The 15,894-nt window shown below is 35.3% G+C and overlaps 1 protein-coding gene across 3 annotated transcripts in view; it reads right to left on the bottom strand.

Annotated features, from left to right (window-relative positions):
• Positions 1-4,865: 4,865 nt before the first annotated feature.
• The window catches only part of Klhl4 (kelch-like 4), an 86,797-nt gene continuing 75,768 nt past the window's right edge, over positions 4,866-15,894 (bottom strand). For all 3 annotated transcript variants that reach the window (NM_172781.2, NM_001290477.1, NM_001290478.1), the window contains exons 8-11: positions 14,364-14,526; positions 11,791-12,003; positions 7,284-7,455; positions 4,866-6,564 (exon numbers count right to left, since the gene is read on the bottom strand). In NM_172781.2, coding sequence (NP_766369.2) covers positions 6,505-6,564; positions 7,284-7,455; positions 11,791-12,003; positions 14,364-14,526 — 608 coding nt within the window. In that variant the 3' untranslated portion in view covers positions 4,866-6,504. The remainder of the gene's footprint in view (positions 6,565-7,283; positions 7,456-11,790; positions 12,004-14,363; positions 14,527-15,894) is intronic.

Raw genomic sequence — 15,894 nt, 5'->3', positions numbered from 1 at the left:
GGGGCCTCCACTTGAGACTGTGGGATGGCAACCTCCTCCCTCATTTGATGTCTTGTCTTCTTGCTGGAGGCTCTATAAGTTCCTTCTCTCTATTGTCAGGTATTTCATCTAAAGTCCCTCCCTTTGAGTCATGAACATCTCTCACTTTCCAGGTCTCTTGTGCATTCAGGAGGGTCCCAGACCCCAACGAGGTTTCCTGTTTCCATTATTGATTCTGGCCCTCAGGGCTTCAGTCCTGTTCCCCCATAATGTATGACCATGTTCCCTTTTTCCTTTTCCTGTCCCCTCTCCACCCAGGTTCCTCCCTCCCATTGGGTCTCTTCTCCCATTGGGTGTCTTCTCTTGCCCCACCCTGTGATTGCTTTCTTCTCCCTCCCAAGTGGGATTGAGGCATCCTCACTTGGGCCCTTCAGCTTGTTCTTGAGTTCTGAGAACTGTATCCTGGGTATTTTGTACTTTATTCCTAATTTCCATTTATCAGGGAGTGCATACCTAGTGTGTTTCTTTTTGACTGGGTTATCTTACTCAAGATGATACTTCCTACATCCATTCATTTGTCTGCAAAACTCAGGATGTCCTCGTTCTTTTCTTTTCAACTGTAATTTTTGTTGGATGTTTTCTTCATTTACATTTCAAATGTTATCCACTTTCCTCCTTCACCCAAAGCCCCCTATCCCATTGCCCCTCCCCCTGCTTCTATGAGGCTGTTCCCCTACCCATTCACTTTCACTTCCCTGTTCCGGCATTCCCAAACACTTGGGCATCCAGTCTTCACAGGACTAAGGGTCTTCCCTCCCATTAATGCATGACAAGGCCATCCTCTGCTACATATGCTGCTGGAGCCATGGGTCTCTCCATGTGTACTCTTTGGTTGGTCATTTAGTCCCTGGGTGTTCTGGGGGAGGGGGTGGATCTGGTTGGTTGATACTGTTGTTCTTAGTATGGGGTTGTGACACTGACTTATTAAAATCTGGCCAATATGTCATTTCAGTATGCCTTCTAAAGTAGTTTCTTTCCTATTTTGTCTTAATTATTTTATGCATTTATATAACTTACTTATTTCTGATGGATTTCTTATATTTACCAACTAATCTCTTTTCTATATTTGTATATTCCTGTGCTCTGGGTTCATTGTTGAAATGACTGTGTAATGTACAGAAGGCAAAATTTACAGTACTCCTCCCTCATTCTAAAACTTTTACAATGTTCTCATCATGTTTTTTTTTCATTTTGATGTGTACTATAGGACTTGATTTACTTATTGTGCCAGGTTCCCAGTGTAATTAATTGGATCCTAACATCCTAAAATATAAGGCCTTTGATGCAATTAAATAGCTGTTTTTGAAAGCCATTTCTATACTAGAAACTATGCTATGCACTGGAAATACTACAGTGAATAAAACCAAGAATCATCTTATAATTAGAGGAAAAGAATTTTCTGTTTCTCACTGACTTTGACATTTGCTAGATCAAACAAATTAACATACATTGGTTTGGCCATTGTCTTAGTCAGGGTTTCTATTCCTGGACAAAACATCATGACCAAGAAGCAAGTTGGGGAGGAAAGGGTTTATTCAGCTTACACTTCCACATTGCTGTTATCACCAAAGGAAGTCAGGACTGGAACTCAAGCAGGTCAGGGAGCAGGAGCTGATGCAGAGCCATGGAGGAATGTTCTTTACTGGCTTGATGAGTTCCAGTCCTCACTTTCTTTGGTGATGAATAGCAATGTGGAACTGTAAGCTGAATAAATCCTTTCCTCCCCAACTTGCTTCTTGGTCATGATGTTTTGTCCAGGAATAGAAACCCCGACTAAGACAGGCAGTAATGTCATATGAGTTCAGATAGACTTTCTGACCCTCATTTTGCTAGTGCAGAATGGGCAGAACTAAGATAAAGTAATGGTCAAGATTTGTGAAGGCATGGCTTTCAAAGATCTCCAAATGATTTTATTTCAGGCCTATTTTTAAGTTAAGATTACTCTTGCTCTAAAAACCAGACCTTCAGTAGCCTGCAATGTAGTTCAAGCTAAATCATTCTGACTAAAGCCTTTTTAGGTGTCCTATCAATTAAACTTGCTTTGAGGCAGTTTTGCATGTGTGCACTGCATATGCATCATTCCTGCTTTCATTTTCCTAGCACTTATCACTCTTGACAGAGTCTGTCCTTTCCACAAATCTCTCTCACCTCTTCTTGACAATTCTTCTTGTTTTGTGACTAGTCATAGGTCATATAATTCTTCCTAGGTCCATCTCCACCTTCTTACTTACCCAACTTCATATCCTCTTCATTTTTCTTTTCTTTTATTGGATATTTTATTTACATTTCAAATGTTATCCTCTTTCCTGCCCCCCCCCCGAAACCCTCTATCCTATCGTCCTCCTCCTGCTTCTATGAGGGTGCTCCCACACCCATCCACCCACTTATGCCTCCCTGCCCTGGCAGTCCTCTATACTGGGACATTGAGCCTTCACAGGACCAAGGAACCCCCCTCCTATTGCTGTCCAACTAGGCCAGCCTGTGCTACATATGCAGCTGGAGTCATGGGTCTCTCCATGTGTACTCTTTGGTTGGTGGTTTATTTTTCCCCCTCTTAAACATAGTGAGTGGAATGCATTTTCTTGTGTATGGAATTACCCTCTAGAGGACAGTAAATCTACCATGAGTCGCAGTCTAAAAAGAAAATTGACCCTCCTTCCAAGAGATATCAATGGCCAATTTTCCTTGGCTCGGGACTTTGTCCTTAATTTCCCCTCCATGCTGAGATTTTGTCTGACTTGAGCTTTTGAAGTTCTTAAGCATGTTGTCACAAACACTGGGAGATCACATTTTAACTCTCTGATTGGTTCAGAAAACATCATTTTATGGTTGCTATCTTCCTGTTGCATACCTTTCCATCTCCTCTTCCTCCAAGAATCTTAAGATTTGGGAAGATGGGGTAAGATAAATATACTGTTTACAATTGAACATTGCACAGTCTCTTATTCTTTGCATGTTGAAAAGTTAGAGGTCTTAGTGTTTATCAGCATCCTCTGCAAAAAGAAGCTTCTCTATGAGGACAGATAGATTAACTTGTCTGGGGTTAGAGCCAGAAGTTATTAGGAGTCCATTTAACATAATAACAATAACATGTTCTCTCTTCGAGTCTATAATTAATCTAGCTACAGGTTGTTAAGAGCCTATATTGGTATCAGGTATACTATCCATCTTGTGTAGTGGGCAGTAATCCATTCAGAAAAGTTTTGTTTATTCTTGGTAACATTTGTACCACTATTTTTCCAATGGGAATATCTTTCTGAGCCTGTCATGATGGTATCTTACAGGGTTCACAGCTGGGTAAGATTTCTGACTGAATTTCTCTTCTGCTAGCCTGCATAGATATCACCTTTCAGAACTCTAAATTCTAGAAAATAGACATGAAACTACCAGGTCAGATTTCTCTGAATTTTATGAATCATATATGTGATACCATCAGCAATATATAGTCTTTTTGTCAATGTCATTGGGAGGGTCTGTAAACAAAACAGTGGTAATAGCCTGTAATGCTTAGGAGTCTATAAGGTTCTACTGGCAAACAACTCTAAAACAGATAACCCCTGGCATGGAACATTTTTTTTTATGGTTTGTGTTATAGAGTAATTGTCTCCCATTACCAGGTAAGACCATTTATATTATCATATACATCATTAAAGCAACATTTTTGTCATCTAAGTGTAAAGTGTTTGTATAATGGTCATACAAATGTTAAAGGAATATGTTAATTAAAAATCATTTCTCATAGTAACTTGAATGAGAATGGTCCCATAGGCTCATATATTTGCATGCTTAATCCCTAGTTAACGAATTGTTTGGGAAGGATCAAGAGTGCATTTGCTGGAGTAGTTATGTCTTCTTTGGAGGAAGTGTGCCACTGGAGGTGGGCTGTGAGGGTTCAAAAGCCCATTCCAGGCCTAGTGTCTCTTTGCCTGTTGCCTTTTATCAGGATGCAAACCTCTCTGCTATTTGTCTAGTTCCATGTGTGTCTGCTTCCCTCTCATGATGAAAACGAACCTTATGAAACTGCAAGCACTTACTTAAATATGTTCTTTTAGAAGAGTTATCTTGGCCATGGTCTCTCTTCACAGCAAAAGAAGAGTTGTTGGACATTTCCCTACCTTAGTCTGCTTAAATTAGCCACTGATAAATAGTCTCTACTAATGCAAGTAAAAAAGGGACTGTCTTCACTTCATTTCCCAACTGTTTTATTGTGAGGAACATAGCTATACTCTTGATTTTGGGGCCTCTGTAGCTCTCTATTACTATTGGTCACAGGCACTCAGATTTTTAAAATTCATTTTGCAGTTCATTCTAAGATAGAGTGACTAAGCCTAATTTTTTTTAAAGCATAATTTTCAAATGCAGCTAAGAAATGGTAGCCTTGGGTATCATATTTATTTCTCATAAAAGTCAATAAGCTTATCAATGAAAGCAAAGCAAGCTGGGAAAAAGATTATATATCTACTTGCTTGATCAGGCATTAGTAGAGATATAGTTTCTGGTACCACGTAATCATTATTGTAATGTTGAGAATCTGTGGTAAACAATGGCGCATTTACCTGTAACTTACCAAATTATTCACAACTTTATTGAACATGGTACCTCAAATGGTATGATGCGTTAAGGGCCAAGATATCTCTCCTTTTACATTATTTTTAAAATGTTAACTTAAAGCATTTAACCAACCTCTCATCCATGCTAATGTAAATAGCACTAATGAAAGTCATGAAATGAGAAGCTAGCTGAGAAGAGGAAAGTGAATAGTAGGAGAGAGAAAAAGAGGCTAGCCAAAGTATAAAGTATCACAACTTTGATCAAAATATGTTATTCTTATGTATTAAATGTCACAAGGCAACTCATTATTACGTATAATTAATACACGTTAAACAAATATTAAAAACTCTAGCAAGGTCTTATACGTGTCTTATAGCCTCTTAATGCCACTCTGTCATTCTGTCGTACCTCTAAGCATGGAAAAATCTGTAGATCTCTGTTGAGAATTACAGACAAATTATGAAAAAAAGAGTAAACTATATATTAGCATTTCAATATGTTCACTATTGTGGCACAGCAGCAGGGACGGATCATTCAGCACACATTCAGCATATTCTAAAATCACAGTCTCTATAGCCAGAGAGAAAAGATTTTATTTAAATTCAGCTGGTCATAGTACAAACATTTTTGTGCAACTTATGATGTGATTTTAAAAAATTAATAGGTAGCACTAATACATATTATAAGCATCTCTCTGGATTTTTTTGGATAATCTACAATACAAAGGTCATTTAAAAGAAGATATAGAAATTCTAAAGTGGAACATTTACTTGAAAAGTTAACAGCATAAATGTGAGTTGTCAATGTTTCACCATATTGTTTTGTCATTAGGGAGGATAAAAGAAAATAATAGTTAAAAGCTAAAATGTGACTCAGTACTATTTTTTTTTTTTTACCTTCAAATGTGTAGTTGTAGTACATTTATCCTTACCATCTCCTACGGGATAAAAATTATTATGAAATTAAAAGAAACACAGCTATTGATAGGTAAATAGAAATTATAGAAGTAACAGTGTATATTAACCATTTCAATGTATCTAAGTGTCAGCATTGTGGATCATTTTCTCAATTATAATCTCCTTTAGAATTGTTTAAATCAACTTTTTAAAACTTAATGGAAGGTGTTTACATGGAACACATTAAATGTTTGAAGAGAAAATTAATTTCTATACAAATGAGGCACTCACATTCTGAAGCTTAGGTCACAGTTTGTAACAATATAATACTCACTGATTCACTGTTTCCGAATAAGGATTATATAGTGACATTATGATATTTTACTGCAAATGAATCAATCAATGCACTACTTCAAGAAACAGAAAATCTATACATGTATTTTGGCAGATAGTTAACTAAAAATAATAGGCTTGTGAAAAGTTTGAAGTGGTGGGATTAGTATAGCAAATTATATCAGTAAATGATCTCTTTCAGTTTTGACACAGAAAAACCTTTCTTCTTGACAAATGTGAGGTATTATCAGCAATGTAAGGTATTGTTTGGAAACCAGATGGAATGCTTAAAGTTTCTGTCATTTTGTATTAAACTTCTAGACAGTAGAGTACCTTTAACAGTTTCTTTTTTTTACTTCTCAGATTCTTACATAAAAACTGTTAATGTATTCATCACCTTCAAATATTGCCCACTACCAAATATCCACCAGGTATTTTAACATTTTATGGTAATGAGCCTAAATAATTGCCTATTGGATTTCTCATTAGATTATAAACTGAGCACATATACACAATACTAACATGTAATTCATATTTAAGTTTTGCTTTCAGCCTTATGAATGTTAACGGTTTCAAATATATGTGAGAATGACACAACAGCATTTAGTTTGCTTATGAACTTCATAAAAGAGTATGTTTTTCTTCATTCTTGAAATCCATTTCATTGCATTAGCAAATGATACTTTCACTGCAGCTTCACAACAACAACACATGCTCCAGCTCTTCCAATGTTCACAGGGACTTCCTAATAAAAAATAAGAGAAAAAAGAAAAACAACACCACTGTCTTTAGTATAACCCAGAATGTTGGTCTTCAAAGAAGTGTTATCTATTTTGACTTAACTTTTATCTTATCTTGTTTAAAATTAAAAAAAAAAAACCTACAACCCAGATCATTATAGATTATAAAATGCAAATAGATCATGGCTAGATGATCAGTTGCATTGGAAACAATTTTATTTGTGCAACATTTTTTCAGTTGAAAGGGCACAACTAATAATAATTATTACTCAAAGATTTTGTGAGGATTCAATGAAATAATGGATCACAAGAATTTGGCACAGATAGTTATTCAGCTATTTTCTGTTAGTGTTCTTTTATGCTTTGAGAGATTAAAGACTGAAACAGTGATCGAGCCAAAAGCATAATCTAGGTCTATTAAGTATTTGTATACTAAGAAAAGACCTACTATGGCTGTACAAAGGAATAATGCATGCTCAATCTGCACTGATCTGTGTTCCACTTGTGCAAGACTGCTTGATTAGCCTCCTGCTGAGTTTGTCCCATTGTATGACAGAGTCTGCTGACTTTGCCACATTTCTCCCCTGGAAATAGTATAAGATGCTGTACTTCTTAATAAACTTGGTTGGCATAAGAAAAAAAAAATGAACTCCAAAATTAAGCTTTAAAATCTTTCCCTTAAATTCTGAAGTTTATTAATTTGAAGATAATTTTACAAGAATACCTCTTTCCATTCGTCTTTCTGAGCATCATACGACTCAACGGTATTCAAGTAAGTATGACCATCATATCCGCCAACCACGTAGAGTTTGTCTCCAAGGGGGCACACTGCAACAGCATCTCGAGGAACACTCAAAGGTGCCACAGTTGACCATGAATCGCCTTTTGGGTCGTATCTTAAGAGATTCAGGAAGACAATTGAGAGATAAAAATCCAGGAATGTTACAGTGAAAAATAGGCATTAATAAAAATGCGGTATGGTGTAAAGCACAGAATTTGAAACATTGTAGCTATCAAGTATAGGTTTACTATTCAAGACAAAAGATTTTTTTATTAAAGAACATGTACATGACATAACCCACTTTTGTCACAAGAGGGCGCACAAAACATATGAAAAGTAAAGGATTCCTTCTGCCCCCTTTTTCATATGGTATACAAATTTGGTATTAAAGCCTTCCATGGGGGAAAAATAAATTCTGCAGCTCTGGACTGTACATTAAAATATATATAACTTTCAATGTAAAAGATGTGAAAAGTTAAGTAAATTCATATAATTAAACATGAAATGCTTTCGAATCATGACGTATTTGTAAAAGTACATTGAAAGTATTTTTTATGTAACACCTTTTACTAATTGATTTATACTACTATTACCTCTATTAAACATTTATTTTTTCAGTAGAAAATCAAAACATCTCATTTTAACTTGTAGCTTAATTTGATGTCAAGCAATAATATTTTAATACCACCAGAAAAACTGTAAATTATCAAATCTAGCTCTATGTATTTTATATACTATTACATGTTCTTACTACATCACCCTAAATTGTTATAATATGTTGAGACCTAGAAACAAAACAAATCTATAGTTGATGTGCTATATGCTGCATTTTCCGAGCAATGTTAATTAAGGCTCCAGTGAATTAAGTCAATATATTTACATGTACAAAGGATAAGCCAGCACTCCCAGAGGTGTGTTCTTAAATATTTACATAAAATCTTATATTTTCTATTCATGCATGATTAAATCTCAAAATATTGAGATTTTCATCTTATTACTTAATTCAGAAAATGTTGAATTGTTATGATTTTGGTTTATTTCTTTATTATTGGCTTCCCTGAGGATTGAGTCTGGGTTCCTAACATGTTTAACAAGTGTGGCCACTCTTCTACTTAGTTATCCCCTCAGCCCAGGACATAGTGAATTTTTTGTTAATAGTTTTATAATCTCTGAAGACACAGAGTAGTAGCTGTCAAGCAGCACATATTCACTGTAAATTAGTGCTGCTTCTTTTCACTGTTTCTCTCCCTTTTTATTAGTCAGTCTACAGACAAACACATAAATACATATTAATTTGGATGGAAATTTCTAATGACCTTGAAAAGATAAGATAACTTGTCACTGGCTCATTGCATATACGATAGAATATTGGGAATTTTTTACATTGTAAATTAACATTATAGGAAAAAACATGGAAGCTATTAAAAAGTATAGAAAAAAGTTTGGGAACCATTCAAGTTAAGTGCTTCCAAGTTAAATAATGGCTAAGAAAATTCCAGGATATTGGACAAATCAACTATTTTTTTCAAATTAATAATGTCAGAAAAATAAAGAAATTTTTCATATGTTGGTAAGTTTGTCAATTAGATACTAACTGGAATCACCAGGAAAGTGTAGATCTCAATTCAGGAATTGCCTGAATTAGATTTTGGCATGTAGGCATTTTCTTAGTTAATGCTTAATGTGGAGTGATGCTACTTAGTGTGTGCAGTGCCATCCCAGGACAGATGGGTCTAGGCTGTATAAGAAGGTGGCACACGCCTTTAATCCCAGCACTTGGGAGGCAGAGGCAGGCAGATTTCTGAGTTCGAGGCCAGCCTGGTCTACAGAGTGAGTTCCAGGACAGCCAGGGCTACACAGAGAAACCCTGTCTCAGGAAAAAAAAAAGAAAGAAAGACAAAAGAAAGATGAAAGAGAGAGAGAGAGAGAGAGAGAGAGAGAGAGAGAGAGAGAGAGAGAGAGAGAGAGAGAGAGAAAGAAAGAAAGAAAGAAAGAAAGAAAGAAAGAAAGAAAGAAAGAAAGAAAGAAAGAAAGACAAGCTTAGTAAGACATGGGGAACAAAGAAGTGAGCAATGTTTCTCCATATTCTCTGCTTCAGTTCCAATTAACAGTTCTTGCTTGAATTCCTGACTTGGCTTCCTTGATGATGGATTATAAACTATAAACTGAAATAAATCCCTCCCTCCACTAACTTAGTTTTGGTCAGTGTTTTCTCACAGCAGCAGAGAAGCACACCAGAAATCTAGAAACCTGTCTTGTCCTTTGCTCCAGTGGTTTTAAGTGTATGTGATATTTATACATGTGTGCACAAATGTGTGTGTGCGTGTTATCAAGAAAATTCCAGAAAGTTCTGTCTATAAAATACAAATTTTACCTGTTTCATGAATTTCTTCAATCCCTGTATCAAGTGAGCCTTCTGAGATGCAATTTAAAATTTGTCACTTGGTGATGACAGTTTTAACTTTTTTTTTCCTTCACAAGCTGTCTACTTTGAAAGGGAATTCAGACAGATGATCTTTATTTTAAGCAACAAATCATGCTACTTATCTGGATCAATGTATTACACTAAAAGAACTTAGCTTTGAGCAAAAAAATATTTATTGCAATAAGGTCATTGCTTTGAAAAATCAATTTTATTTAAAAATTCTGCCTATATTTTGTGATAACTTTTATTTTTTTAAAAAAATTTTATTAGGTATTTTCCTCATTTACATTTCCAATGCTATCCCAACAGCCCCCATACATTCCCCCCACTCCCCTACCCACCCACTCCCACTTCTTGGCCCTGGCATTCCCCTGTACTGAGGCATATAAAGTTTTCATGACCAATGGGCCTCTCTTTCCACTGATGGAAAGAATTTTTGCTATCCCAGGTTTTTTGTTATTCCAGATGAATTTGCAGATTGCTCTTTCTAATTCGTTGAAGAATTGAGTTGGAATTTTGATGGGATTGCATTGAATCTGTAGATTGCTTTTGGCAAGATAGCCATTTTTACAATGTTGATCCTTCCAATCCATGAGCATGGGAGATCTTTCCATCTTCTGAGATCTTCTTTAATTTCTTTCTTCAGAGACTTGAAGTTCTTTTCATACAGATCTTTTTCACTTCCTTAGTTAGAGTCACGCTAAGGTATTTTATATTATTTGTGACTATTGAGAAGGGTGTTGTTTCCCTAATTTCTTTCTCAGCCTGTTTATTTTTTGTGTAGAGAAAGGCCATTGACTTGTTTGAGTTAATTTTATATCCAGCTAATTCACCGAAGCTGTTTATCAGGTTTAGGAGTTCTCTGGTAGAATTTTTAGGATCACTTATATATACTATCATAGCATTTGCAAAAGGTGATACTTTGACTTCTTCCTTTCCAATTTGTATCCCCTTGATCTCCCTTTGTTGTCGAATTGCTCTGGCTAGGACTTCAAGTACAATGTTGAATAGATAGGGAGAAAGTGGGCAGCCTTGTCTAGTCCCTGATTTTCTTGTGATTGCTTCCAGCTTCTCATCATTTACTTTGATGTTGGCTACTGGTTTGCTGTAGATTGCTTTTTTAAAAATTACTTTGTGCATTGAGCTGAGTTTAGAAACTTAATTTTATTTTAATCTGATGAGTGATAGCTTTCCATAAAATGTTCTTATTCTTCTATCTCTTTTGTGCTGCTACTTTATAATGTAGCTAACAGAAATATATTTCGTTGTGTTTTTTTTTTGCTAAATTTTATAAACATTTACAAAGTATTTTGTCTAAGTGTAAAATATTACAAAGAATGAATCTACTGAAAAGAATAACATATCAGAATATTACATTCTGGTAGTTTCAAATTTCCTCTCATTAAAAAAAAAATAGAAAAACAAAACAAACAAACAAACAAACAAATCCCAACGATCCAAATAAGCATATGCTTAGAGAGGAGCCTAGTATGGCTGCTCTCCTAGAGGTCCACCAAGTAGCTGAAAGAGTCAGATGCAGATATTTGCCAATGGACAGAAGCAGCTGACTCCTGTAGTTGAATTAGGGAAAGCTGAAAGAAGCTGAGAAGGGCAATTCTGCAGGAGGACCAACCAACCATCTCAATTAATTTGGACCCCCACAATCTCTCAAACACTGGACCACCAAACAGACAGCATACACCAGCTGATATGAGGCCCCCCAACACACATACTGCAGAGGACTGCTGGGTCTGTGTTCATTCAGAGATGATGCACATAACCCTCAAGAGACTGGAGGCCCCAGGGAGTTAAGAGGGCAGGTGAGGTGGGAGTTGGGGTAGGGACATCCATGTGGAGACAAGGTGGAGGGGAGTATGGGATGGGGAGCAGTTGGGGGCATACTGGGAAGGGGATGAAGACTGAACTATAAAAAGGATTAAAGGATAAAACAAATAAACAAACAGTACAAAAGATTTAAACAACTTTAACAAAACCAAAACCAAAAACAAACAATAAATATCTTACCTTTCCACGCAGTCAGAAAGCCTGGAGCAATGATTAGGAGCAGGGGCATCATGACCCCCTACAACATACAAGTATCCATTGTGTGTTGCTACTCCTACACCTCCACGTCTTTTGGACATCGGGGCACACAGACTCCACTTGTTAGTATGCGGGTCAAAGAATTCCATGGACTTAAGACAGGAACTTCCATCACGTCCACCAATAGCATACAGCCTAGAAAAATATAGACATATATACATACCTATGTGTGTACACATAGTCATGTGAAGTTTAGCTATCAAAATAAAAATGAATGCATTTGTATTTTCTCACACCTCATAATGCATATGCTATCTCATCACTATTTGCGACAGAAAGGCTAGGTTTGTGAATGGGTAGTTTTCTGTGAAACTTGGTCCAGCCTAGCCTATTCTATAGAGCCTTCATTCATTTATGTCAAAGTAAATTTAAGATTACAGTAAAAAGTCCAGAAAACAAGCATCTGTAAAAATCCAGAAAACAAGCATCTGTAAAAATCCAGAAGGTATCAAAAGGTTTTGCACATAGTTCCAACAGTCATTTTCAACAAAGTTACAATTACTTGACTTCACACATTAATGTACAAATTGTTTAGTTTAAAATATTTTTTCCTAAGAGATAGTGATATAAGTCAATTAAGAAAATAGAATAGAATAGAGAAGGTGAATTATCCCCAGGAAGAAAATGTAACTTTTTCCCATGTAACTTTTTACCTTTCCTTAGGAACTTTCAATTGTTAATTATTTTAAAATATAAGGGTTAATTTCAATTATCCTGTGACAATAACGATGGATGATGAGCATATTAAACAACATTCTTGTTGCTTTCTATCACACTGTTAATCTTGTAGAGTAGAAACTTAATAAAACAAAATGAAATTAGTTCAAGTTTACGATTTGAACCTGGTGTGATGTATAGAGGAGATTATAGAAGTGAATCGTTCGATATTAGCAGGTTTGCTCAGATAGCCCATTTAGGATTGTGTGAAATCCAAAAGTATTATGGATATGGATATCCTATCTGCTGTACCTATTTCCTATTTCTTCTTGTGTTGAGTTCTAAAATATACATGGGCTGACTTTTTTGTTTTTTTACTGTGGTCATTTATTTGTTCATGTACCAGTTTCATGCATAGTCAGAGTACAGAGTCACATATTTCTAGACACTCCCTACCCTGTTGTACGAAATTCCTATCATGTTAGCTATACTTGTGTGATTCTGTGTTCCCAAAGCATATATATAGCTATATATATTGCATATCTATGTAGTGTTATACAGACTAAAATGTTATATCTAGTAATATATGTATATGCATATTTGAGTGTAAAAACAATTGAAAAAGAGGTCATAAATTAGAAAGAGTAATATAAGGTATATGGGACAGTTTGGAAGGAAGGCAAAATGATGTAATTATAATCTCAACATTAGGAGAAAAAAATTAAAAATAAAGAAAAGTATTATAATATATGTTACAAATTCAATACATGGAAGCATCATTAGGTTTAGTTTATTAGCTTGTTCTTACAGGACCAGAAAAAAAAATCTTCAGGGGCAAAACCAGATGAAATTTAATCCTTATTAACTTTAAATTCTCATAAAATAGATTGCTGAACAAAACCCTATCGTATTTATAAATATAGACAAACAAATGATTTTATAAAATTAGAGTAAATAGCAATGCAAATTTTGCCATTTATTTAGGATAATCTGGAAATGATTATCTACAATAATGTTCTTTAAATTTACACACACACATGCACACACACACACACACACACACATATATATATATATATATATATATATATATATATATATATATATATTTTTTTTTTAAGGATTTCACTAAAATGTAGATTCTGACTATTTTGAGATAGGGCTAAGATACAAAATTAGTTCAAAAATGCTGATATTTCTGGCCATAGTACCAGAAAATTGAAAAGAGAAGTTCTATAAAATATCAACCAATCAGACCCCCCCCCCAAAGCTCCCAGGGACTAAACCACCATCCAAAGAGTACACATGGAGGAACCCATGACTCTAGCCGCATATGTAGCAGAGGATGGCCTTGTCAGACATCAATGGGAGGAGAGGTCCTCAGTCCTGTGAAGGCTCTTTGCCCCAGTACAGGGGAATATTAAGGAGGTGAAGTGGGAGTGGGGGTGCACCTTCATAGAACCAGGGAGAGGGAGGACAGGATGAGCATTTGTGGAGGGGAAACTAGGAAGGGGGATAACATTTGAAAAAAAGAAAATATCCATATATCTTCTTGAGAATATTTTTCATTAAAATTATACATTATATATTATTTAAACATAAAAAGAAATGTAAATAAAATAACCAATAAAAAAGATAAAAACGAAAGAATATATTTAATGAAGCATTTATTTTAGACAACTATTTTTCTTCATAATGAAGCAATATTTCCACCAAATGACTTTTCTAATTGCTAATAAGGATGCCCTGACCACGTAGAATGTTTATTGATTGATGATCGTGACACAGAGACTCTCTACTCCAAGTCTGGGAAGAAAGAGTTGTGTGTTTAATCTTACCTATTGTTTAATGCAACAACTCCAACTGTGCTTCTTGGAGTTGACATGCTGGCCACATAATTCCACTGACGGCCATCAGGGTCCCATCTTTCTACAGTGTTTAGATAGCTCCATCCATCGTGACCTCCAACCGCATACATTGGTCCTTCAAGTGTGGCTACGCCTAAAGAGTAACATAATAAATATAAGGGCCCACCTAGGCATACCTCATGCAACAACTTTATTTTCACCTTACAAGCAACCGTCTGCCAAAAAAATAAAACAAAACAAAAAAACCCACAAAAAACAAAAACAAAAAAACCCCCTGTATTTTGTATTTGAAATAGTTTTCTGTATATGTAAATACTTGTAGATTCTTGTATGAGGGTAAATTTGGTTAAGACCAATCATTTATTTATGATAATAGGTTATCATAAAAAAACTTCCACTGATTATTATATCATCGAGAGCTATCATTCTTGTATCACTAAAATCAACAGAAGTAGGATAGTACCAGGAAAGGAATTAAGTGGAAACTAACATTTTCTGGCATTATTTCAACACTACTTATTAGTGCAAACACATACCAGACAGGCTACTTAAGATAAACCAGTACTTTCAGGCCTAATGTGGAATCACTTCTCAATTCATATTTGAACACAAGGTTAAAATAATTTCCTTGAGATAATTCAATAAGGATGCATTTTTTTGAGGTTTAGATGGAAGATTTTATAGAAATTAAGAATGACCTCTTCCTGCCTCTCAAGGACTCCATGAATTGGGCATTGCTTTCAATCTTAATCCAACTCTCATTGTGTTTTGTATGCCCGTCTCACATATGCAATTATTCACGTCTGTTAAACTGTATTTTAAAAAGCTTGCCTTTATTTCTCTACAGAGCATTCATGTGTATAAGAATTGCATTTATATAAGAAATAATCACTACATTGTGTATGATTTAGCAGAAACAGTTTATCAAGACAAATGATACAATTTCAGTCCTGGAACTGATACTTAGTAGTCTGATTAAAGTCTATTATGCCAATAGATAAACAATGCAGTGATTAAATGTGGGGTAATATTGCCAGGGATTAGATAAGTTCAGTTATAACACTTATGACTGGCAGCTTATAACTGCCTGTAAATCCAGCGGCAAGACATCTGACATCTTCTGCTCTCCAAGGCACCATTTGTATGTTCATAAATCCATACAAAAAACCATTTGCCTACACATGATTTTATAAAATAAACCTAAATGGTCTATTGTGTAAAAAAAAAGTATCATGTACTTTATTTTTCAGATACCATAATATTTAAAGCATATGGAACATAGGAAAATCATTATATACCTTGACAGATATTCAGAAGAATTAAAGTTCTCTACTATTCTACACAACCATACTAATTATTGTTATTGTTATTATTATTATTATTATTTGGTTTTTCGAGACAGTGTTTCTCTATGTAGCCCTGGCTGTCCTGGAACTCAGTCTGTAGACCAGGCTGGCCTTGAACTCGGAAATCTGCCTGCCTCTGCCTCCCGAGTGCAGGG

Source organism: Mus musculus, chromosome X (genome assembly GCF_000001635.26).
Source record: "Mus musculus strain C57BL/6J chromosome X, GRCm38.p6 C57BL/6J".
NCBI lineage: Eukaryota > Metazoa > Chordata > Mammalia > Rodentia > Muridae > Mus > Mus musculus.
The sequence above is the reverse complement of the archived record's forward strand: the minus strand, read 5'-3'. Positions and strand labels throughout refer to the sequence as shown.